Here is a 24604-nt window from a genome sequence, read left to right as displayed (position 1 = left end):
CTTGAAACCTGCTTCTACTACCACTGTGTGAGCTTGGTTTTCTCATCAGTAAAATAAGAATAATAGTTTCTATTTCAGTGTCATGATAATTCAGTAAAACAAATACATGTAAAGAAGTTAAAAGTTAGTCTGGTCCATTCAAATACTTTCAGTTCAGGAATGGGAACGATGACTTTATCTTATCCATATTTTATGGACTGTTTGAATTTTCCATGAGCCTATGCTACTTTTATAATCCATTAAACACAAACCTTTGCCCCATGGCTTTCTATCCTCAGCCTCAGGCCCTGAAGTTCAGCTAAAGTGCAACCATGAAGGGACACCCCAGGTGAGCCCTCACCACAGAGGCAGAGCTGAGTCTAGTCTTCCTGAGCAGCCAACTCTGGCCTGGCCCAGCCTCCCAGGCAGACACTATCTTTGTTTGTTTTTTCAATATTTTTGTTTATTTGACTGCAATGGGTCTTGGTTGCAGTGGGCAGGATCTTTCAGCGATGGCTTGCAAACTCTTAGTTGCAGCATGTGGGATCTAGTTCCCTGACAAGAGTTTCAACCCGGGTCCCCTGCATTGGAAGCTTGGAGTCTTAGCTATTGGACCTCTAGGATATCCCCCCACAAAGGCATTGTCTGCCCCATCAATGCATCTACAAAGAGGACAGCCAGCCATGGAGGAAGCAGGGGAATGCCAGCACACAGGAGGACAAGGATGGCATATGACTCCCACCAGGGTTCTGTGTCCTTGTTCCACTCCTGCTGCCATAGGAGTCGCTCAGCCCGACTCAGTGTCCTCATCAGCAAAATGTGGGAAGAGAGGGCTAGACAGGAAGAGCTCCAATATCTTCTCCAGTGAATTCCTGACACTTGAGGATTTTGGCGAATGCTGCTGAGGAGCTAAGAAAACTAGCTTGGGGGGCTGTTCTCTGACATAGTTGCCTCCTTGAGAAATGCCCCAGGAGGTGGCTGGACCAGCATGGTCAGTCTTACTGGCCTGGCTGTGGGGAAGCAGTCACAAATAAGGGTCGTAGCAGGTAGGCTCTCCCCTGAGATGGGCCCTGTTGGGAACGACTGCCTGCCTGTCCACTCCAGTTCACACCAATTAACCAACACCCCTATTTGGGAGGGAACTCCTTCTAAAACACACACCATGGCTTCCAAGGAGCCAGTTAACGTGACCCTGCCTGCTCCAGTTTCCTCAATCTAAGGTCACCCTGGGCCCGGATCCGTGCAGGAGGCCTCTGGGCCCTGCAGCCTGTCCCTTCCTTCCTCCTTCCCTTGGCCCCATAATTAGCCGTCGTCATCTTCCTGGGGAGCTGGAGAGTGGAGGGGCAGGGGCCGGCGCTGGTGCCACAGTTCACACTGGCCGGGGTTCAGCTTAGATAATACATCCCATCACCCTCCACGCCCCCTCACTTCCTCTCGGATGGATATATGAAGCATCTGTGAAGTCAACAGCTGCCGCCTTCCACCCTGAAGAGGGTGGTGAGGTAATCCCCGTACTTGGTCTGACAAGGGCCGGGGGGAGAAAGGGGCTCTGTGTGGAGTGTTGCTGTGTTTCTCCGGACTTCCAGGAGCACTCCGCCGATGTCCCGGCACCGGAGAGAGAGAAGTTGACTGGGTTTTCTCGCCTCCACAAAAGCAGCTTTCATCCCACAACAGACTCCAGATTGGAGGGGAGATTTCACCACACAGCGGCCGGAGACAAGAAACTCTGTTGACGTCCCGGAGCGCCCCACCCCCACCCATTTCTGAGGCCCCCTCTGTAACCGGGAAGGCTCAGGACAGACACACCGAGTCTAAGCACGGGAACCCTTGGGTGTTTAAGGATGGAGAAGCAGGGTCAATGTTCAGATGTGACTGGGGGTGGCCCTGAGAGCGCAGGCTGTCACCTGGGCCGACGGCTGTTCTGTGACAGAGCCGTGGTGACTCTCCAAGGAGAGCCACCATGGTGAAGGTGGCGCCATCCGGTTAGCAGAGGAGGAAGGCAAAGTCATCTTGGCTGAGCCCACCTTAGTGTCAGGCCCCCGACAACCATGAGAAGAAACAAGAACTCAGCCAGTGTCTGAGGCAGCAGCAGGGCACCCTCCCTCCAGCCCTCCACATCCTCAGGGTCTCAGCCATGCTTATCCAGAGAGCACGCTGGAGGATAAGGATGTGGGACAACAGGGCTCCTTGCCACTTCTCAGGAGGCAGCCATGGTAATGACCAATTCAGCCCTGTGGTTTTTTTTTTTTACTTCTAATCAAAGTCAAAATGCCCACAATTCCGGTCTTATCCTGTGGGATGAAGCCAAATCCGGGGGAGGGTCAGTGATAGCACGGTATCCAGGGTGGCCTTTTGTTGTTTTTTGACTTTGAAATTTTATTACTAAATACTACCTCAAAAAAAATGTTTTATAGTATCGAACATAAAAACGTATATAAGCAATAGCACCATTCTCTCCAGTAGTAATCACTGCACAGTTAGGCATCCCAGGAGATCTTGCAGGTGTAGTTACATAGGCTCTTCTCCACCCCTGAATTGTTTTCCCTCCAGAAACATTACATACGCTAGTGTTAAGTGGTCAATTTCTGTAAACTTAACTATCTGTGGCAGGGTCACTTCACTAGCCCCAGGCACATGCCCTAGAGTAACTGGGAGAGTGGTGTTAAGATTGCAGTTCTTTCAAGTGAGTCCAGTGTTTTTTTAAACACTTTTGTTCTCAGTTCCTAAACTCAAGGCAAGTACTTCATCTGGAGCTCAAACAAAGAGGCAGTGATCCGTTCCAACACTGAGGAACACTAGACGCGCTAATGGTCACACAAGGGCAAGGGAGGCTTCAACGTGACCCCTTCCCAAGGGGTTTAAGAACAATCTGGAATATATGCTATTTTGTCTAAAGCTCCACTTGAGACCCGCCCCCCCCAGAATAAGATGATTCTAGGTGATATGCTATTCATGTTTCTTCCCATTTGGTTTATCTTGGGAGTTGTTCCAAATCAGAATCTATAGATGTCCTGTTCTTCAGTGCTTACTGCAAGCTACTTTACCACATGAATGGACGGGATGTTCTTCTCAAAGAGTTCTATTTTCAACCATAAAGAAGAAGAAATGTCACCAATTAAAAAAAAAAAAAAACACAAACCAAGAACAAATTTACAAACCAAGAATATAACATTTTATTCATTTCCAGATTATGAGCGCTACACAGCATATACATATATTTAGATAACATATAAAACAAAGAACAAACCGTAGGAAGAAATATTGGTCTGAAACTGCCTTACGGGACCATCTTAAGCTCATGGTAAATCTATCTCCCCACACATCAAGGCAGACAGCGAGATAAACTCCAGCATTCACGTATCCAAGGATGGCTTATCCCCCACTGTACTTACAACGCATGGTATAGTCACTGGCATCCACGACAAGGGATGCCAAGCAGTAGGTAAAAGAACCACAGCACAGTGAACTAATATAAATATCTGTTTCTTTGCATTGTCCTCCAGATAGTTTCCTTTTTAAACTAACAGTCATATCCAGGATCTATCCCTTGAGCTGCATTCCAGTTATTGCTGAAGGGGAAAGAAAAAAAAAAGAACAAATGCATCAGTTTAAGTTATTAGAAAATAGATGGTCAATGGCAGTGACCCCCTATCTCTAGGGACACTCAAGGGGATGCTGGCCCATGGGGCGGTGCATACACGTCAGCAGTGGGCAGGCCCAGAAGCACCTGTCATCGTGCCAGAGGGGAGGGGTCGGCTGATAACAACTGGAGCTGATGAAGAGGTTCAGATGGAAGATATTCTGCAGGGAAAGCCTGGGAGCAGGAAGAAGCAGGATGCCCCCCAAGAGGGGCATGGTCACTTCACAGAGGTGAGACAGCAGCTCATGGGATTATTCCTGACTCCCTGCTGGTGGCAGACCTAAGATCTTCTGATGTAAAGGACCTCCATACTCCATGTCAACAGAGAGAGGCTCTGCATCTGACCTTGTAGAACAGAGCCCTTTTCGGGGACACAGCTTCTCCAACTCACTATCTGGCCTTCCTCTGAGGAGAGCCAGCTCACCTTTGCCTTGTTCTGAACTGGGAGATACAGTTTGAACTCTGCTGGCAGTTCGTCTTCTGAGTAGAGTCTGTCTGAGAAGTAAACCCGTCGGATGCGACAGTTTGCATGGATCTGCGGATGCAAGATTTAAAATAAGTCTCTTAAAGTAAGAGGCAAATTATGACTGTCTTTCCTTTTTTTCCTGACTCTCCTCCAGCCCCCTCACCCTGCATGGCGCTGTCACAAGCATCATCTCTTTGGCATCTCCTCAGCTTGGCTTAGGCGGAGATTCTGACAAGAGGGAGACGTTGCTTGTTGTATTCTCCACCATGAGGCTTCCTTGGTGGCTCAGCGGTAAAGAATTTGCCTGCAATGCAGGCAATGTGGGTTGGATCTCTGGGTCAGGAAAATCCCCTGAAGGAGGGCATGACAACCCATTCTAGTACTCTTGCCTAGAGAATCCCGTGGACAGAGCAGCTTGGTGGGCTACAGTCCATAGCGTTGCAAGAGCTGGACACAACTTAATGACTACATCACCCCCACACTCCTACTATTACTGAGCAGATGCCTGAACAGGTTCTGAGCCTCTTGAGGTGAAAGCCCCCTGGACGGTGAATTGGGAACTTTAGCCAGAAAGCCACAGAGTTCTGCCACCTAGGTCACAAGCCAGGAGCAGAGAGCAGCCCCCTCTCCCATCTGGGGCTCCCTCTGGAAAAGGAGCCAATACCTGCACCCTGAGGGTCTCAATGTAATTTGTGCCATAGGCCCGCCGAGTGAAGTCTGACAGGTTGAACTGAATCTGGTTCCAGCCATCGTCCAGCCGCATGGGCATGGTACAGATGAAGGGCTTGACCCGCGTGGTGCTCTGGTAGTTGCTTGCCCGAAACCGCCGACGCACGTTCTTATCATCTAGTACCTACGAAATATAGAGAGGAAGAGTCACAGTAATTCCATCTTGGAGCAAACAACCTTGGTAAGACCAGGACCTGAAACTCCCACAGCCTGGTTTCCCAAGGCTGAGACCCAAGGGAGAATAAACAGACCCACATGGGTCACACTGGACGCAGATGGCCCGGAAACAGCGAGTTTATCTTGTCTGTTGCCAGGACAACATCAGCTGCTTATGACATATGACACATGCATCAGGCCCTCAGACCATAGTATGATTCCATAAACATTCTTCCCTTTGAAAAATTAAAAATGCTAGAATAGAGACCAACAGTGGCCAGCCTGATATTAAATAGTAACTTCCAAGACAGACACTCTTCCAATCCTCAAGCTTTGAAATCTTAGAACTATTGATTAGGTTTTCTGGATGCTTTATTGCTTCTTTAAAATTTGGCATGAAACTCGGATTACTAATACTGAAATTATGTCATAATAATAATGACAGAATCAAGTGTACAGCAGAGGCAGAAAGGAATACATTCAAAAGGATAAAGATACTTCCCTATGGTCACTTTTTTCCCATAAATTCACCAGCCACCTCTCTGGTATAGCTGAGAGTGTACAGGTTCACATGCATATGCTTACCTGTACTTCAAAGGTAAAATATTTCTTCAGGTTTTTGATGATCATGACAAGGAAGGGAAGTTTAATTCCCAGCGTTTTCTTTGGGTCTGCAGGACATGTGATATATGTGGTGCTGTAGAAAGAGGAAACACCAATAAACACACCACCAGCCTCTTCCTTTGTGATATGCACAGCAGTAATACTCAGCCCAAGAAGGTAAGCTGGAAGGCAGATCTAAAAGATCCAAAGATCCCTCAACCCTTAAGTTAAGCTAATGCTTCTAAAAAAGTGCCGGACTCTGAAACAAAAGCTTAACACAGCACTAGACATCAAGAAAGTATCTGAAAAGCAAAAGCCAGGCCAGCAGATCGAATGAAGTTCTTCCAGTGAGAAAAGATTTAATTTTGTTCTAAGAAACTATTAAGTGAGAGAAAACCAAAACCAAGACCATTATAACTCTGAAAACTACGCTGACCACCCACGGGGCGATTCCTGTAACACCCTCACCTCCCCCCAAACACACTGAGGTTAAATATTAATAACTAAGACTTACACAGCCCTTACTATGTGCTAAGCAGGTTTTATATACATTCACTTATTTAATCTTCACAATAATTCTCTAAGGAAGATATATTGTTCTTATTCCTATTTTACAGATGAGGAAACTGAAGCCTGAGGGATAAAGTAACTTGCCCAGGGTGAGCCCTAAGTAGCAGAGCGGGATTCACACTGGGCAGTCTCGCTCTGCAGTCCCTGCTATCAGCCTCTGTGATGTACTGCCTCTGGGCATTCAACGCCTCCGGGAGAACAGACTGGCAACCTACCTGACATTTGTTCCTTCAATCTCTAGCACCAGGGACTGGATGTCATTATCAGTGATTCTTTTGATGTGGCCATTCCGTACCTACAAGGGAGAAAATTAAACTGGTGAGTACCGAAATATTTGGCAATAATTTTGTTAAGATTTTGATTAAAGAAAACTACAGTAGCCCAAGAGGCATTAACACAGAAGTTTGTGACATGATATGTTGAAGCTTATCTGTAAACAAGCCATGCAATTACCTCTAGACAGGGCCCAGTCAGCCACCACAGGAACTGCAGATAGCTGGGCCATCTATAAATCAGGAGCAATTTCTTCCCAAAGAAATCGATTCAATATCAATTTAGCTAATGTTTACCAAGTATCTGCTAAGCACTAGGAACATTCCTAACAACAACAGCAATCTCAGTCCTAACAAGACCAACAACAAAAATCACAAGGTCAGACTTCCCTGGTCTATAACGCGGCCTGCCAATGCAGGGGACGCAGGTTTGATCCTTTGGGAAGATTCCATGTGATGCGGAGCAACTAAGCCCATGAGCTGCAACTATGAGCCTGCGGCTCCACAGCCCAGAAGCTGCAACAACTGAGCCCACGCGCTGCAACTACTGACGTCCATGCACCTAGAGCCCGTGCTCCACAACAAGAGACGCTGCCACAATGGGAAGCCCGTCCACTGCAAGGAAGACTAGCTCCCGCTCTCTGCAACCACAGAAAGCCCAAAAGCAGCAGTAAGGACCCAGTGCAGCCAAAAGATTAAACAAACAAACGGATGTTAAAAAAAAAAATCACAAGGTCATTGGTGGTGTTTCTACTTGACAGATGTGGACACTGAGAGGCAGGGAGTGCAGATGACAAGCCCTAAGGAAGGCAGGCAGGAGAAGCAGCCAGGCTTTCCACTGCCCGATACTGCCTCACACAGATACTTCTCTGGCCAGAAAGGTCAAATGCTGAGTGCCACTGACAGGGAGGGTGGCAACCCAAAAGTGAACATACTATTCCCCGAGGTTTACTCTGACTTCACGCTTCCATATCTTCTTTTCCCTAAGTTTCTACTTTTTCAAGTATGAACTCAAATTCCATCTGAGCCACATACCGAAGCCTTCTTTAGCATTTTCAGCCTACACTGACCTCTCCTCTCTGATTTGCTTCTCTGGCTCATGCAGCCCAGACTACGTAATTTAGCACTTCACCCTACATTGCTTTGCACTGTTTGCGGCATACGTAGGCATATATATGATGGAGAGGAATCAATATTCAGTACAGACTCCTCCTCTCAAAAATTATTTAGGAAAGCACAATTATCTTTGAGTATTACATCTGAGCACTTTATATGGACAGAACAGAGACACATGAAAGCATGTCTGAGATGGGGCTGGCCTCTTCGGGCTGAATGTATTAATACATGAAAAAGATCAAGCAGGGTTAGAACTGCATGCACCAGAAAGGTAAGCATGTGGTCTCTTAATGGGTAGAGGGAAAATGGCTGCCTAAGCTGTCACAGCCAGTGACTTATCATGTGGCTCGCTATTAGACTTGTGTATAGGGAAAGAATACCGCACTGACTCTGATAGTTACACTGTTCAACATGGATTATTGGTAACGCGGCATTCTGTCTTTGTTTTTTTTTGGCATTCTGTCTTGAGACCGCAGTCTCTGTGAGCTCGGTTACTATGAACTTGATCCACTTGTGGTGTGCTTGGTATTCCCCAGGTGACGTCGGGTGTTACCGCCCATCTTTTTCTGCAAGATGTAACTGCGTCTTGTCGCCTCCAAAAAGTATAAGCTCAATGGTAAGGATAGAGTATGAAACATTGTTTGTATGTTCTACAATGCTTAGTACTCTGCTAGGCATAAACTAAGCATTCAAATATTTGCTGACTTCTGGAATTTGTCACGCTAAGAGTTGGCACATCTGAAGAGATTCACGGAGGGTTTTTTAAAAATTCCTGGATGACATATCCACCATGGACTATTAGGGGAGGCCAGAGAGCCCAAGGTATATCACAAAGACAGTGCAGTTGCCAGCATCAAGAATGCCTTCCCACAAATCACCCTTCGGGACCCATTGTCAGAGACAGAATGCTGGGTGCATGGGCCCCGGATCTCTGCCAGGGCAGCATTTCTGGATTCTCAAGTCACAGACATCACATTGAAGTGCTTCTCAAACAAAGCTGGCAACGTCCAATGCCCTCCTGCTTTGAATTCCGGGCCTCTTTCCAGAGGAGATTAAGAACACAAAGACTTGGATCTGTGTAGCACATGCCAACACTGCCCACCTCATTCCCCATATAAATGCTCCCAAAGTGGCAATATTCCTCCTCTATTTGCTAGCCCACAGCTGCTGTGGAAAATCAGGCTGACTCGTTGATAAAGGAGGAATTCATCCAGAAATTTTTCCATATAATATGATGTGGTCACACTGAGAAGAGCTGTCAGTACCCCACTAATTTTATAACATACCACTAATTATTCTCTGAAGAGTAACTTCATTCTTTCTCAAAAAGGTACAGAATGCAACAAACCAAACAGATGGTTAAAAACAAATTAAGCAATCAGGTCCAGAAACTACTATTGCTAAAAGGCAACATGTTGCAATTTATTCAACACTGTTTAAAAGTGTGACCTCCTGGACTTCTCTGTGATCCAGTGGTTAGGAGTCGGAACTCCCAATGCAGGCCGCCTGGGTTCGATCCCTTATCAGGGAACTAGATCCCACATGTGAACTCCCAACCAAGAGTTCACATGCCACAATGAAAGGTCCCTGGTGCTGCAACCAAGACCTGGCAGAGCCAAATTAAAAGAAAAAAAAAAAAAGCAGCGTGTCCTCAGATCTTACATCCTGGATGGTCTCTCAGATCACAGTAGACAGGAAGCCTCCCTCAGCTCCAGAAAATTCAGCCAGATTACACAGGGAGGAAATGTTAGGAAACTTGCCTTCTGCCCATCTCAAAGTTTACAGCATACGACTTCACTCCAATAAATGTGACCACTCAGGTCTTTACAGAAGAAAACAATGCCTTATACTTCAAGCAGAAGCCAACAGACTAAAAGCCAAACAGACTTTGTGTATTCTTATAGACGTCTGGCCCAGAGGCAAATTAAAGCTGGACTGTCAGAGCTTAAGAGAAATTTCTTTCACATCAACATCCACACTCACAAACTTAATTCTTACAAAATTAATTAATGCAGCCCATAAAAGCTCAAAAACCCAGAGGAGAAAAAGGCAGTTTTTTTGAAGGACTACCTAGCAGTCTCTCTAGAGTTTTAACCTGCCCAGTGGTGAGAAGAGTCTAAATAGAGCTATGCCCAAGAGCAAAGTTCAGTCCTCAAAGAAGAAAAGCACGGGTACGGTCAAATCACAAGCTGCCAGAGCTTTAAAATCAAATTGAGTTGATTTCTTAGTGAATTATGATTTTTCTTTTTCATTAAGTTTTAAGCGCTATAGATACAAATTCACTGGAAGAAAAGAGTGGAGTGGGGATGGGGTGAATTAACCAGAGATATGAGCAGTTAAAGAGTAGGAAATCTCCCAAAACCTTTCTCTAGGCTCTCAAACTAGGATCAAAGGAGAAAGAGTGGTGGGCAATTTGGGGCAAGGCCTCCCAACCTCCCTGGCAATCTGCCCGTCACTGCCTTAGCTCGTCAAGGTTTTCCAGGAAGCAACCCCCTCCCCAGTCCAGCTTCTGACAAACATGGATACTAAGATACATGGCCTCAGAAAGCATCAACTTCCTTTCCTTACCTCCTTCCAGTTCAGAGGCCACCAGGCAGGCCTCGCTGTGAAATGAAGATAAAATGAACGAGGCGGCATTTATTGCTTGTGGTGAAGGTAGGTTTTATTTTACTTCCTTCATCTAAATTGGAAAGTATCTTTTGTTTCTGAATTGCTTTAAGTGTGTGCTCAGTCACTTCAGCCATGTCCGACTCTTTGCGACCCCATGGACCCATAGCCCATGAGGCTCCTCTGTCCATGGGACTCTCCAGGCAAGAACACTGGAGTGGGTTGCCATTACCTCCTCCAGGGGATCTTCCTGACCCAGGGATCCAACCTGCATCTCCTGCATTGCTGGTGGATTCTTTACCACTGAGCCACCGGGAAAGCCCTCTGACTTGCTAATTCTTTTTATTTCATGACACGTTCCTGCAGTGTGACTTAATGAGTGTTTCATTCCTCCAAAATAATAATAAAAAATAAAGCCAATCTTACATTTTTTAATTTCATGAACACCTCCCCTCCCACCCCCACCCATGAACTGGAGGTACTTTAGAAGCTTCAGAACCCCAGGCTACTGGCAATTAGCAATCAGAATGGGTCTCAGCCTCTGCAGACAGCAAAAGGGAGCCTTCAAGCCCTTTTTTGCAATCACTCTCCCAGGCTTTCCATGGTTGCTGGGGCAACTAATAAAGAACACTGATTTTTTTTTCTTTCCCAATGTAAGCCCCAGGGAGGAGGGTCAAGCTGAGGCAGGGAAAATACTACTGGGATGGGGAGGAGGCTGTCCAATGCTGCTTTAAAAATAACAGGAGTTGTATCCACTCCCTACTCCTACTTTTCTTTTTTCTGGCCCCACCCACTTATCGTGGCAGACAGCTGAGCCCTTGGGCCATGTGGCATCCTAATCTTAATGACACATGTTCCAATTTACATTAAGCCTTTAGAGCTGTCCATTTCAGCGGGAAAGTTTCCACCCTGAGCTAGGGGCTGGGCTCTAAGTCAGAAAACAGGCAGAGGGAGACCTCTGTGGGGAGAGCTGGGCATAGCGGTCTCAAGGCCTGGGCCTTGCAGGCGCCAGCGGGTCGAAGGCTTCTCTCCCTTTGTGGCACTTAACAGGGACTAACCAAACAGCAGACAGGCAACTCTGCATTCACAAGCAGCCTTTTAAAGTAAGGATGATTCTGTGTACCATAACCAGTCTCTTCCTAACAATGCCGTGAAAGGGCAAGTGTAAAACCCAGGCCTTTGCCCAATTACAGTAAAAGCTATCATTTGGAACATCCTCAGACTGACCCAGGGATAATCTGAAAAAAAAAAAAAAAAAAGTGCTAGTACTTTCATGCCCAGATGCTCTCAAGTCTACGACTGGAAACTGCATTAAATTAACATGTACTAACAAGGTTTGCGAATTAAAAACTAGGGTGTGGGAACTTTCTTTTCTGCAAAGAGCCTTCATTCATTTTTAAAATTAGGAACTGAATGGGAATCTAATATCTTCCAGCAACAATCACAGAACTATGGTTCTAACACTCTGGGAATGTGGAGGACCAGAAGCAGCTAAGAAAAAGACAAGATGAGAGGAAAAGAAAGAGACGCTTGTATGAACTAACAATCTCATGCAGCAGACTTTAAGGACATTACTGGTAAAGCCTGAAAGTTATATGTTTTACTAAGTGGAGATGGAACCTCCTGGTATTTTCTTTACAAATCAGAAGTAATGTTTACATTAAACATAAAGAGCCCTTTAATAATGTAGTATTTGCTGATCCCAGAAGTTAAGGGATTTATTAAGAAATCCCTGTATATGCGTTTGTGTTTAGTCACTCAGTCCTGTCTGACTCTTTGTGACTTTTTGGATTGTAGCCCACCAGGTTCCTTTGTCCGTTGGATTTTTCAGGCAAGAATATTGGAGTGGGTTGCCATTTGCTCCTCCAGGTGATCTTCCCGACCCAGGGATTGAACCTGTGTTTTCTGCATTGCAGGTGGATTCTTTACCCCCTAAGCCATCAGTGCGTGTATGCTCAGTCACTTCAGTAGTGTCCAACTCTTTGCAACCCCAGGGACTGCAGTCCCCCAGGCTCCTTTGTCCCTGTCAGTGGGATTTTCCCGGCAAGAATACTGGAGTGGGCTGCCATGACCTCCTTCAGGGGATCTTCCCAACTCAGGGATCAAACCTTCGTCTCCTGCATTGCAGGTGAATTCTTTACTGCTGAGCCACCGGGGAAGCCCCTAATTTCCCCTAAACTCTTGGTCTGAAAAACTACAAAGCCTCTATCAGGAAGCTTACCATCCAGCCAGGAATACAGATCTTGAGAAACTAATTTCAAGTTTGATGAAAAGGAAATAGAAGTGGATATAAAATTAACCTGAGAAAATGCCTTTGAGCTGTGACCTAAGACTAATAAAGGTGGCAAAGAAGTGGGTGCCAGCAGAGAGGCCGACAAGTGCAAAAGCCTGAAGCTGAAAGAGAACAGACTTCTTTAAGCTCAGTAGGAAGTCACTGCTAGATGGGGAGGTGAGCCTTGAGAACTAGTTAAGCAGGTACCAGCCCACAGACTATGTGTCCTGAGAGCCATGTTAAGGTTTTGGACTGGGAAAGTCATGGCACAATGACTAAATTATCCTAATTTCAGAAGTCTGAATTTACTGTACTTCCTATTCTCGGCATCTGAATATTGGGCTCAGTTATAAACTATTCCTTTACTCTTGAGCAAATGCCTCAGTTCCCTGCTTTATTTAATACTGTATGCCCTAACTGTTGCTAAGCATTTACATACCTCTTCATTTAATCATCGTAACCAGGAGAAGCAGATGGCGTTATTACAAGATGAGAGAACTGAGTGAAGTACTTGCTCAAGGTTACACAGCACAGGACATTATGTCAGAGCCAGGACGCAAATTCAAGGTGTCTGACAACACCTAGCACTGGGGTTCCCAGGTAAGATACTAGTCTTCCCCTTAAAGAACCTGTAGTCGAGTGAAAGACATACAATAGGCAACTGGCATACGATGTGATACAGAACGCCACAGAGCACACAGGAGACATAACTTAAGTTCCCACTGAAATAATGCTTAAGCTGAGAGTTGAAGGATGACACGGGGGAAGGGCTAACTTCAGTGTCAGATAAACGCAGATATTGTAAATGTAGCCACACCTACAAAATTAATTTGCAAATTCACTGTTACTATGACTATGGCATTCACTTCTCACATTCACAAGACACAGAGCCTAAACAGAAACCAAACCTAATTTTTCCAAGACTGTTCTTCGCTGTAAGCAAATGACAGAAACTCTCTCCATAAATTCAGGAAGAAGAATAGTAAAGTTTTGTGAAATCAAAATATGTAATAACTAAAAATAGGCACTTATAGCCAAAATGCACCTGCTGGCAGAAAGCAGGGTCATTTCCAGGTAAGTGTGGACCATCCTTCCTTCATTTTAACTTTGCCTTATTCAGAATCATGGGAGTGGGAAAAATGTCTTCTCTAACTCTGTATCTTCCCAAATCTACACAATGCCTCACTTAGCTGTTGCTCAGTAAATCCTTGTTAAGTATATCAATTCCCAGCATTTCCCCTTCTGGACTGGATTCCCAACACTGTCTGAGGACTTTGTAATATAGCTGAGAAAAGGCACACATATACACCAAAGCCTATGGATCTGGCCTCAAACTTTCCCCTTTTTCCTTCCTTTCCTTCTCTTGTCCCAAGGGGAAAAATTCACAGATAAACAATTTTCAACTCGTCTAAATAAAAAGAGTAGAAACATTTAACTCCTTATTACAAGAATTTTCCTTAAAATGAGAATTCCTCTAAAGTTTTCCTTTGCCAAAATGTCTGCTTAATTTACTCCACGTAGCCCTGCCAGTTGATCTAACAATATTTTCACACACGTTTATGTCATTAAGGTATCATCTGACCTCTAGTGGTGTTGTTAAGGGACACAGTGCACTATGGTTACTCTGCTTTTATATTCTGTATGTAAATATGCTGACTAGTCAAAAAACTGCATTTGAAAAATAAAACACACCACAAAAGATCAAGCCCAGAAGGGTTAACATGGGGCAACTCTGATAGAAGTTTCACTTAATAGAAATGCTGAAGCCTCTCTAACACTGGAATTGGACTTAGGTTCTTTGACCTGCTCTGAAAACCTCTTCTACATCAAGTCCCATTCTCTATTTCAACTGCCTCCTACTGACACTTTTCTTACAACCCCCAGTTCAACTGGCACACAATCCACTCTCTCCAGACTTCGGACAGTCCATAATTAAGTCAAGCCAGGTGGCTCAGCGGTAAGGAATCCACCTGCCAATGAAGGGGATGTGGGTTCCATCCCTGGGTCAGGAAGATCCCCTGGAGAAGCAAATAGAAAGCCACTCCAGTATTCTTGCCTGTAAAATCCATGGGGTTGCAAAGGGTCAGACACGACTTAGCAACTAAATAACAACCACCACAGCAACTGAGAAGCCATCAGGCGTACAAAGTTCCCAGGTACACTCATTTTGAGCTCTCTTTGTAGAGGTACAACTTCAGAGTTTACAAGGTTTTTTAATCCAATGTGAACAAAACCATGGAACTGACCAACTCAGTAATGGAGGAAAGCAATTAAGGAACCGTTTTTTTGTGTAAAAAGTAACTCCCAGCATTAGATGTAGTTTGGGGACAGAAGAGAAGCTGATCAGATTGCTCACACATGCATAAAGCCAAAGTCGTTACATTCAGATCTTTCAACTGTCTTATAAAAATGACACTGTGAATATACCACCCCGAAAGCTGCTCTCAGAATGAAGAATTCCCTAGCAGCAACAGGCATAAAGAAGGCTGTCTGTGTTCTCAGTCTCTCCGTGTCTGAAAAACCTTCACCTGTGGATGAGGGAAGATGAAGCCCAGGACTTGTTCTGAGGTGAAATCCAAGATTCTTGGCCTCGTTGCCAGTAAACTGCTTATTTAGATGATCCCACATCCTTCTCTATAAAAACAGCATTCAACATACCACCTCTCTCCATTTTCCCTGTCTTCGACGGTAAGAGTGCTTTACATTAACTTCATATTCAAAAAAGAGTACAGATAACTGAGAACTTGCATAAGAAAGGAAACAGCACAGTAGTTAAGTGCGAACCAACTCATAAGACTGCTAGGCACACATGCCCCCTAATCAACATCTCTACAGTGTGGACAGGGTCACCATCCCCTGGAGTCAGTGGAAGTATCATCCAGTGGATGCCTGAATAAAGACAATGAGGCTTGTCCTTGGCTTTGAGCACGTTAACCTGGACAAGACTTTATCACCATTTTGCAATTTTCCTGATGGATATCAGTCACTGAAGGCAGAGCACAGACCCCAAGTCACAGTGAGCGTGGAGCAGGTGCCAAAGACCACTGAATTCCGGCTCCGTTGGGATCAGTGAGAGGAAGGGAGCAAATGAACGAAACCCAAACATAACCGAGTTCCGGCTGTGCCTCTATAAGGGAGCCTGGGACAATGGCTCTGTGTCCAGTGCCCAGCACAGCGCCTGGCACAACACAGGATATCAGTAAATACTTGTGAAATCAGTGAACAGCAGTTTCTTTCATCTGCACTTTCCCAAAGCAACCTCATGTGACTTGACGCTTTTCACGCTGTTAGATGGGTACTATCAACCGCACCATGTAAGTGGGGAAATCGAAGCTAAAGAACCGCCTGTCCGTCAAGTCTGCGGCGAGGGACACTGGTCCACACTACGGCCGCAGGACGCTTAAACTCCAGCCACGCCCACCCCACATGCACCTCCGCTGCTTACACGATGCCCTCACCTCGCGCCTGAATCACCCCAGGCTGGGGCCAGGGCACAGCCGAGACCGCCTGGCCTCCCCCAGGCCCCAGCTCGTCACAACTACCTGCCACCCCACACCCAGCCCCGAGACCTCGCCCCGCTGCCGCCCGCAGCCCCCGACCTTTTTGTCCCAGATCTGCAGGGGTTTGCTGCCGATGCTGTAGAGGATGGAGAGGAAGCCGCTCTGGAACGTGTTTTTGAACATCTTGCCGGCGGCCTTCTCCTCAGCTTCGCCGAAGCCGACCTAAATATGGGCACCAAGTAGGGAAGGCAAAACAGGGGGCTGGCTGGTCCGAAGAAGGGAAGCTGAGCTCCTGACCTCCAGATCGGCGGCCGCAGACAGCTGGACGTGGACGCAGGACGCTAAGTCCGTGAACCTACGCTCCCAAGAAAACCAAACCACCCAACACGGAAACCACAGCAACTGCCGCCAGCACCTCACTCCCCTCCTTAAATGGAGGCGGCGGGCCTCCCGCCGCCAGAGATGAATCCCTCCGCCCACCTGAGCCCGCCCCCTCAGGGCGCAGAGTCCAATCCCGCCACAGGAATCACGAACTTCCTGTTCCTTTAGCTCTTAAGCCCCGCCCTAGTGCCGCCTCCTTGGGAAAAGAACTCCCTTGCCGAGGGACTATTTTCCCATCGTTGTCCGCTTTTAGAAGCGGAAGGAGACAGGATAATAGAATGGGTCAGCACCTGCGTGGTGTCAGGGGAACCCGGAGGGGATGGAGTCTGAGGGCGTGAAGGCTCGGTTCCGTCCTCTAGGGGCTAGGAGGAGTTACAAGCGGAAAAAAAGGGGGGAAAAGCAGGACCTGGTGTCCTGAGACTAACAAATAATTGCTTGTTGGCCGAGTACAGGATAAGGTTAAAGCAGCTAACCAGTATTGCGCAGTAAGTGTGCTAAACGCCTTATAGGCATCGTTACTTTAATTATTGACCAGGTCGCTATGAATATGCAGCATAACCCGCGGAATGAAGTCAAAGCAATCCTTGAGGAAAAGTTACCACCTTAAATGCGTGATTAGAAACAAGAAGTTCTGAACATTAAATGCAGAAATTAATGCAATAAAATAAAGTTGGTTGAGTTGAATCAACAGCTGTTGTTTTTTTTTTTTAAATCAATTCTTAGAACCGTTTTTAAAAGACATTTCAAGTGCGGAAGAAACATCAAATGTTGGAAACCATCATTCACTGAGCCTCTAGTGTATGAACTAGTCCCTCTGTTTCCAGCCTTCCTTCCAGGCTCCATGTCAGTCAGTCTACAACATTCTCTTCTCCTGTTAACCTGTTAGCCTGTGTAAAGACCAAATCCTGTTCTATATTTAAAGTCCTCAGAACTCACCAGGTGGGGCATCCAGGTTTTGTGGCGCCTACTGTGATCAGGCTTCCCCGGTGGCTCAGGGGTGAAGAATCCTGCAATGCAGGAGCCATAGGAGACTTGAGTTAGTTGTCTGGATCAGGAAGATCCCCTGGAGAAGGGTTCTTGCCTGGAGTATCCCAAGGAGAGAGGAGACTGCTGCTGCTGCGAAGTCACTTCAGTCGTGTCCGACTCTGTGTGACCCCATAGACGGAAGCCCACCAGGCTCCCCCGTCCCTGGGATTCTCCAGGCAAGAACACTGGAGTGGGTTGCCATTTCCTTGAGACTGGCAGGCTACAATCTATTCGGTCGCAAAGAGTCAGACACGATTAAAGTGATTTAGCATGCACACACTGACCACTTCTATTTAAGACAGTTTTGTAATATCATTTTGTAGTTAAGAAAATAGGATATTTGAGTCTTCTTAATCATGACTGATAGAAGGATTCATAAAACATACAACTTTACCCACATATGTGCTGCTATTGATACTAGTAGTACTGCTCCTTATTTGTGCCCTCCAAACACAGGGGTTGATCGACTCTATTTTGTATGAGTCTTTCTTTTTTTTTTTTTTTAGTTTACAAGGGAGAAAAAACATGTGGTATGTTTAACTATATACCCTGCATTATTGACTTTATTTCTGATGGGAAGGAAACTCTGTTTTGATCCAGCTTTGATGAGACTCAAATCTTCTGCTTACCTTTGCAGATTGTACAAAATCATGAACTACTTGAATAAATTTCTAAGGCCCCTGCCAGGACCTTGGAAGGGACCCAACAAGATCAATCAAGCAAGCTGATGGAGAAAATGAAAGTGCTTGCTTCTCTTAACTACTCATTCTCAGTGAGTATCCATGTGAAAACTGTGTTCAGTTTTTCCTTATGTGGGGGTTCAAAGTTGACTATGATCATGGCCTTGGCTAAGATGAGTTGATGATTTGATCAAAGGTGTGGAGGACATAATGAGTGGGTTTGCTCCTATTGTAGACTTGATTTTGGCAAGCTCCTTCCAGGGGCAGACTGTGTCTTCTGGGCACATATGCCCTCACCTACCACAGTACCATCGTGACAGACACACAATGAATGAATGAATGCTGCTGCTGCTAAGTCACTTCAGTCATGTCCGACTCTGTGTGACCCCATTGACGGAAGCCCACCAGGCTCCCCCGTCCCTGGGATTCTCCAGGCAAGAACACGGGAGTGGGTTGCCATTTCCTTCTCCAATGTGTGAAAGTAAAAAGTGAAAGTGAAGTCGCTCAGTCATGTTCGACCCTTAGCGACCCCACGGACTGCAGCCTACCAGGCTCCTCCATCAATGGGATTTTCTAGGCAATAGTACTGGAGTGGCTTGCCATTGCCTTCTCCGATGAATGAATGGATTAGTGCTAAATGGTTACCTTTGACATTGCCTTCTTTTCAAAGTAATGTAGAAGAAATTTAACCTAAAACCACAGATGTCTCTCACAAACATGCGTTAAACACTATACAGTCAACTCTTGAAGAGCACAGGGGTTATTAAGCTCACCAGTCCACTCCAGCAGTCAAAAATCTGTGTGTAACTTATAGTTGTCCCTCTGTGTAGACTGCTTCCTCCATATCCCCAGTTCTGCATTCTCAGATCCAACCAACTGTGGATCATGTAGTATTTATTATTGAAAAAAATCAACATATAAGTGAACCCTGTAGTTCAAATCCAAGTTGTTCAAGGGTCAACTCTATTTCTTCAAGATTGTTTTCTCTTCATCAAGAAAGCTAAGGACTAAATACATGAAAAATCTTGATATGTTGCTTCCTTCAATGATTATGATTAGAGAAAGGTGGATGAGTCAGTTTTAAAAAGTAATAAATGAAAACAAGCAGAATTTAATGAGGTAGTAATTACAATCTAAGCAGAAGCTCAACTGATGTTAATCAGGCCATTAAAAGATGCAGAAGAGGTAAAAGTAAAGTAACTGCATGAGGTAAAAGATATGAGGTGGTCTTGAGAATCCCATTACTATTACTATCAGTTCAGTTCATTTCAGTCGCTCAGTCGTGTCTGACTCTTTGCGATCCCATGATTCACAGCACGCCAGGCCTCCCTGTCCATCACCAACTCCCGGAGTTCACTCAGATTCATGTCCACAGAGTCAGTGATGCCATCCAGCCATCTCATTCTCTGTCGTCTTTCTCCTCCCGCCCCCAACCTTTCCCAGCATCAGAGTCTTTTCCAGTGAGTCAACTCATCGCATGAGGTGGCCAAAGTATTGGAGTTTCAGCTTTAGCATCAGTCCTTCCAATGAACACCCAGGATTGGATTGACCAAAAATTTCGTTCGGGTTTTTCATATATTAACTTGTATGGGAAAACACCAAATGCACTTTTTGGCCAACCCAATACGAGCAGGAGGGTAGAACCACTGCAGAAACAGCAACCAATTCTATGCCCAGCCCAGAATCTCTGGCCATGAGCAAATTAAGAGTCCTGTGTTTAGATAGAATATCTCACCTTGGTGGCATAGGTGTCAAAATACTCACAAGATTATGGGAAGTAAATAAAATACACAATGTCAGTAATCCATGTCAAAGAGAGGAAAACAATTCTGATTATTGTGATGTTTTGTTGTTTAAGATATTTGAAATAGTTAACCCATTTAAAGGATTAGAGGATATGGTACTTCGAATTTAATTTGAAATGCTTAAAGGAATTTGAAATTAGACCTGTAATTATAATTTTAAAATGCTATGAAAGTTTAATTAAGTTTGTAAACAATGTTTAAAAGATTTTGATTGATTAAATCTATGAGTTTAGACTTAGATATGTTAGTATTTGAATGCTTAGGAAGATTTCAGCAGATTTTAGCTCTTTCATATTAACTATGGGAAGTGTTTATGCAAATCAAACAGATTAAATATGTGGTTTACTTTCAGTCTGTCTAAGGAAACTAGAATAAGTATATGGGTAACATGTATGGTTTAACCCTGGAGTCCCCAGCCTCTGGGCCTTGGACCCGTATGGGTACCTCCTGTCAGATCAGTGGCAGCATTAGATTAGAAATAAAGTGCACAAAAAATGCTCGAGTCATCCCAAAACCACCCCCCGCCCCCGGTCCGTGGAAAAATTGTTTTGCGTGAAATCGGTCCCTGGTGCCGAACATTTTGGGGACTGCTGGTTTAACCCATTAAGTTTTGAATTAATTGAACATTGATCAAAGATGAACCAAAATAAATGTTCAGATTTACATACAAAACCAAGCGGTTGGATGTTATAACAGGATTTGTAAAGACACAAGACAAATTAGACTTTTAATCATACAGTTTAATAACTATTAAAAAAAAACCCACCTGGAACTGTAAAAAAAAAACCCACCTGGAACTGTAAAAATCCCTTTTAGTGCACAAAAGCCCTAGTTACTTGCAAAAAACCAGTGGACAGCATCTATTCATGTCAGTCTGAGACCAGAACTCTGAGCACCTGGCCAGTAAAGGACACAAGGGACTTACCTCACACTGTAAGGCAGTTTGTTCTTCACTGCTCCTTGCTGATGGGAATGGGGAGGTATAGTGATGAGATGAGGAACTGTGCCTGGAAAATCACCCCTTAGCTAGGAGCAAAGATGGAAGATTACCTGAATGACTGGGGTGCTCAACTGGCAGACCGCTGAATCCTAGCTCCAGCGATTATATCCGAAGACATCGGTAAAAGCACCAGTGCCAGACAGATGAAGCTCCTGCTAATCTCAGAAAGAAGTTCAAAGGGGACTGTGTTGGGACTCTGCACGTTTTTGTCGTTTTTGAAAACTTCTTTTTAAGCTTACATACACTAAAATGTACACTTTTGGGTGTGGTTTTGACAAAGTCATATAACCATCACAATGTTTAGGATACATGGCCCTCCAATTCCCTCATGCTGTCTGTCCCTTTGCAGTCAAGCCCCCCAACCCCGCAACCCCCCAGCCTTAACCCTTGGCAACTGTGGGTCCGTTCTCCATACCAACAGCTTTGCCTCTTCTGTGCCTATGTGCGTGCTAGGTCCCTTCAGTCGTGTCCCACGAGGCTCCTCTGTCAGGATTCACCAGGCAAGAATACTGGAGTGTGTTGCCATGCTCTCCTCCAGGGGAACTTCCCAACGTAGGGATAAAATCTTCATCTCCCTCGTCTCCTGCATTGCAGGCAGATTCTTTACCACCGAGCCACCAGGGAAGCTTCTTTTTCCTTCAGTTCAGTTCAATTCAGTTTAGTCGCTCAGTCGTGTCTGACTCTTTGCAACCCCTAGAATCATCCAGCCTTTTGATACTGGCTTTTCACTTAGAACAATGCATTTGAGATGCACATTAAAGTTTGCAGAAGATTCTGTGAAGAGTTGCTCATGCATTCCACCACCCACTCCCCTCTGGCCAGGGATATTTTAAAACATTACTACCTCTCTGCATTCTTACTTTTGAAGCCTTCTCCATAGCATTTCAAATATTAAAAGGCAGCCATTTTTCATATTTAAGATAACTTTTCTGTGTAATTTTTTGGGAAAAGAACTTTAGAATTTAATTCTGAAATTATGTGATTATTTCATGATTGTCTGTGACTCATCATTAATTATCATGAGAAAAATATCATTTTAAAATTTTTATTTCTTGGTTGTGCTGCAAGGCATGTGGGATCTTAGTTCCCTGCCCAGGGATTGAACCCACTCCCCCTGCATTGGAAATTTGGAGTATAAACCACTAGAGCACCAGAAAATTCCTGAAAAATATATTTTTAAAAGCAAATACTGAATTCTCAGTTCACAGGATTGGAGTAACATCTAGTCACACTTATTTTTATTTTGCAACTTTCTATGTTAGAGCCAACACCCTTTTTCAAGTCTCAAATATCCAGTAGGTTCTTGGAAAGTTCATAGACCCTGGGCAGGCCTGACGGAGCCCCACAAGAATCCATAGCTTAAGGCATCATGGTGCCAGCCTACACCACTCAGAGAAGGGAACAGAAGACTGCTGTTTCTGAACAATGCCCTTCCTAAAAAAAAAAAAGAAAGAAAAAGATATGGCACAGTAATTCTTTAAGATTTTATCTCACAAACATACAGACTGTGTAAAAATATTGTGCAAATTTGTTCATTGCAGAAATACCAGCAACAGTACTGTTAAGAGTCTATCCATAAAGGACTGCTTCAACTATGGTACATTACACAATGGAATACTATACAGCCACAAAAAGGGTGAGGTAGATCTATACATGCTAATAGTAAAATTTTCCCGAGTGAAGCACAAGTTGCAGAAAAAGAATGTAAAACCTACCTTTCTGATAAAACCCATTATAATTTCAACGTGTTAGTATATGCACAGAAAAAAATTGAAAGATACATGTCAGATTTGACTGTGGTTTCGTTTTCTCCCTGAACAGACATGTCTGGAACTCCTGTTCCATTTTCTTTCACTTTTGACGGGCTGCTGCTTCTCCCAGGATGCTCTGAGCCCAAGATCTGACCCCTTCCCCACCTTGGGTCAACAAACTGAACCAGCCTCCGAGGTCAGGCGCTTTTTCTGAAGGAGGAGGCCAGGGTGGACAGGATTTGGGGGTGGAATGGAATACTGAAACACTCGCAGTGGAAAGCAAAGCAGGGATAAAGGCAGCTTCCTGAGTTCACAAGAGAGAACGTTTACCTGCCACCTGAACGGCTGGGTGACTCACCTGCTTTGCAAGGAGCGGTCTAGGGAGATGAATGTGTTCGAGGCAAGGCCTGCTTTCCTGGCTTGCCAAGTCTTGCTGGAATCACCTGAGGTGCCCCATCACCAAGACGGGTTCACATACCTCTTTCATTTCTCATCTCTGTCCTGGAAACCGCCCTCCTCCCTCTGGTAGAACCTGGCTCAAATGCTCTTCTATCTCGCTGTGTTCCTCTGTGGCCACGGGGTCTCATTTAATGGCCCTTTCCACACTGAAAACTCACCATATGTTTTTTTTAAAACCTTTTATTCAATAATATATACTTTTAAAATTATAATATGTCACCACCCGTCATGCCACATACGCCCCGTTCCCCCACTGGAGTCTGATCAGCTGGTTAACGTGGTCTGCTGGAAAAACAGGTGGCCACGGGATGAGCCAGGGGCGCGGGGGAGCAACGGTAACCAACCACCATTTCGCATACCCTTCACATTTCCCATGCTTTCTGGGTCAGGAGGAAGTCAACAGGAAGCCAGAGGCGTGAGAACCTTTTACATTCGCAAGTGAGGTTTGATATACGGTGGTGGGCTGCCCTTCGGTTGGTCTAGTTCATGCTCGCCAAACCCGCCACCGTTTTGTGTCTGCTCACGGAACGTGATCTCTCTACACACGTTAAGACGTTTGATTTGGTTCTTGTTCTGCTTATGGAAAAGTGGGAGGAACAGCAACAGACCTGGGGAGAGACGGGAGGAGGGGAAAGACGGCATTAATCAATCTGACCGGGAGCAGAGAGGCCTCCCTGGGCGAGTGGCTCCCTTCTGGGGAGTGCTGGAAATAGTCTACAAGCCTGACTTGCACGTGGCACTATGTGGAAAACCAGGTAAGGACTGACTGGTTTCAGGTTTCAGATAGTACCCTTTCCCATCACCACTTACAGAGGCAGTCTTGGCCGCTCCTCTGCTCTCAGGTCCAGGATGCTCATCTAAAAGCATCACTCTTAACCATCTTGGGCAAGTCTGAGCTACAAGTTCAGTAGCCCAGCTCCAGGGTCCTCATTAGATCTGACCTGGTTTACTCAGGATGTCTATAGACCAAGAATCAGATGACTATTTACACAGGGAAAGGCCCCAGGTGACTAAAGAGCAAAACAGGAACTCTCCCCTGGAAGTGGCTGTCTGGCATGGCCTGAAAACCTCGTTCCTCTTGCCATGTCCAGCACAGCAGAGTGGGCGGTTGAGATGTCAGTGGAATTCTAGAAGCAGCATCTCAGAATGGTACCACAGTAGTAATGGAAGGGACAGTGCACCCGGGAAGTTGTCAGACAGAATCATCTCATGACCCACTTTCTTTGGATACAGGAAGGAGTCAACTGCTTATAGCGTTTGAGAAAGGCTGCATGGTGCCTAAGGCTAAGAAAGAAATGACTCTTCAGCAAATGATTTTCAAGTGTCCAATTCCACCAAGGGAGCAGTGAGAACAAGGGCACTAACAAAAGACTCCATTGGCCACACAACAGCACATGTCCGCCTGTGTTGCAAGGAATGGGGCTGGGAAGGTTTTCTTTCATAAATGCAGAAAACTGCCACAAAGGTTAAAGTTGTGCAGCAGGTTCTGAGCTGTACCTTAATTCAGGAGCAAGTACCAAGAAATAGGACTGTCCCCATACCACCCTAGTTCCACCACTTCTGCTAAAGGAGTCTTCACACCAAGGTGATTA

At 45.3% G+C, this 24604-nt stretch overlaps 2 protein-coding genes across 4 annotated transcripts in view; both read right to left on the bottom strand.

Annotated features, from left to right (window-relative positions):
* Positions 1–3128: 3128 nt before the first annotated feature.
* Positions 3129–16350, bottom strand: CFAP20 (cilia and flagella associated protein 20). Its single transcript, XM_055412647.2, has 6 exons — positions 16010–16350; positions 6359–6438; positions 5556–5667; positions 4750–4938; positions 4044–4154; positions 3129–3548 (listed from the first exon to the last, which is right to left on the bottom strand). Exons 1-6 carry the CDS (start codon positions 16091–16093, stop codon positions 3543–3545), a joined length of 582 nt encoding a protein of 193 aa, XP_055268622.1. The 5' UTR covers positions 16094–16350; the 3' UTR covers positions 3129–3542.
* A 6764-nt stretch (positions 16351–23114) lies between these two features.
* The window catches only part of CSNK2A2 (casein kinase 2 alpha 2), a 35340-nt gene continuing 33850 nt past the window's right edge, over positions 23115–24604 (bottom strand). Inside the window, exon 12 of one of the 3 annotated variants that reach the window (XM_055412646.2) lies at positions 23115–23620. The gene's annotated coding sequence lies outside the window, so the exon portion shown is untranslated. The remainder of the gene's footprint in view (positions 23621–24604) is intronic. The other 2 variants (XM_088829987.1, XM_088829988.1) reach the window with 2 other exon arrangements.

This window comes from Moschus berezovskii, chromosome 22 (genome assembly GCF_049115385.1).
Source record: "Moschus berezovskii isolate FMDL1 chromosome 22, NW_MosBer_1.0, whole genome shotgun sequence".
NCBI lineage: Eukaryota > Metazoa > Chordata > Mammalia > Artiodactyla > Moschidae > Moschus > Moschus berezovskii.
This window is presented reverse-complemented; position numbering and strand designations above follow the sequence as displayed.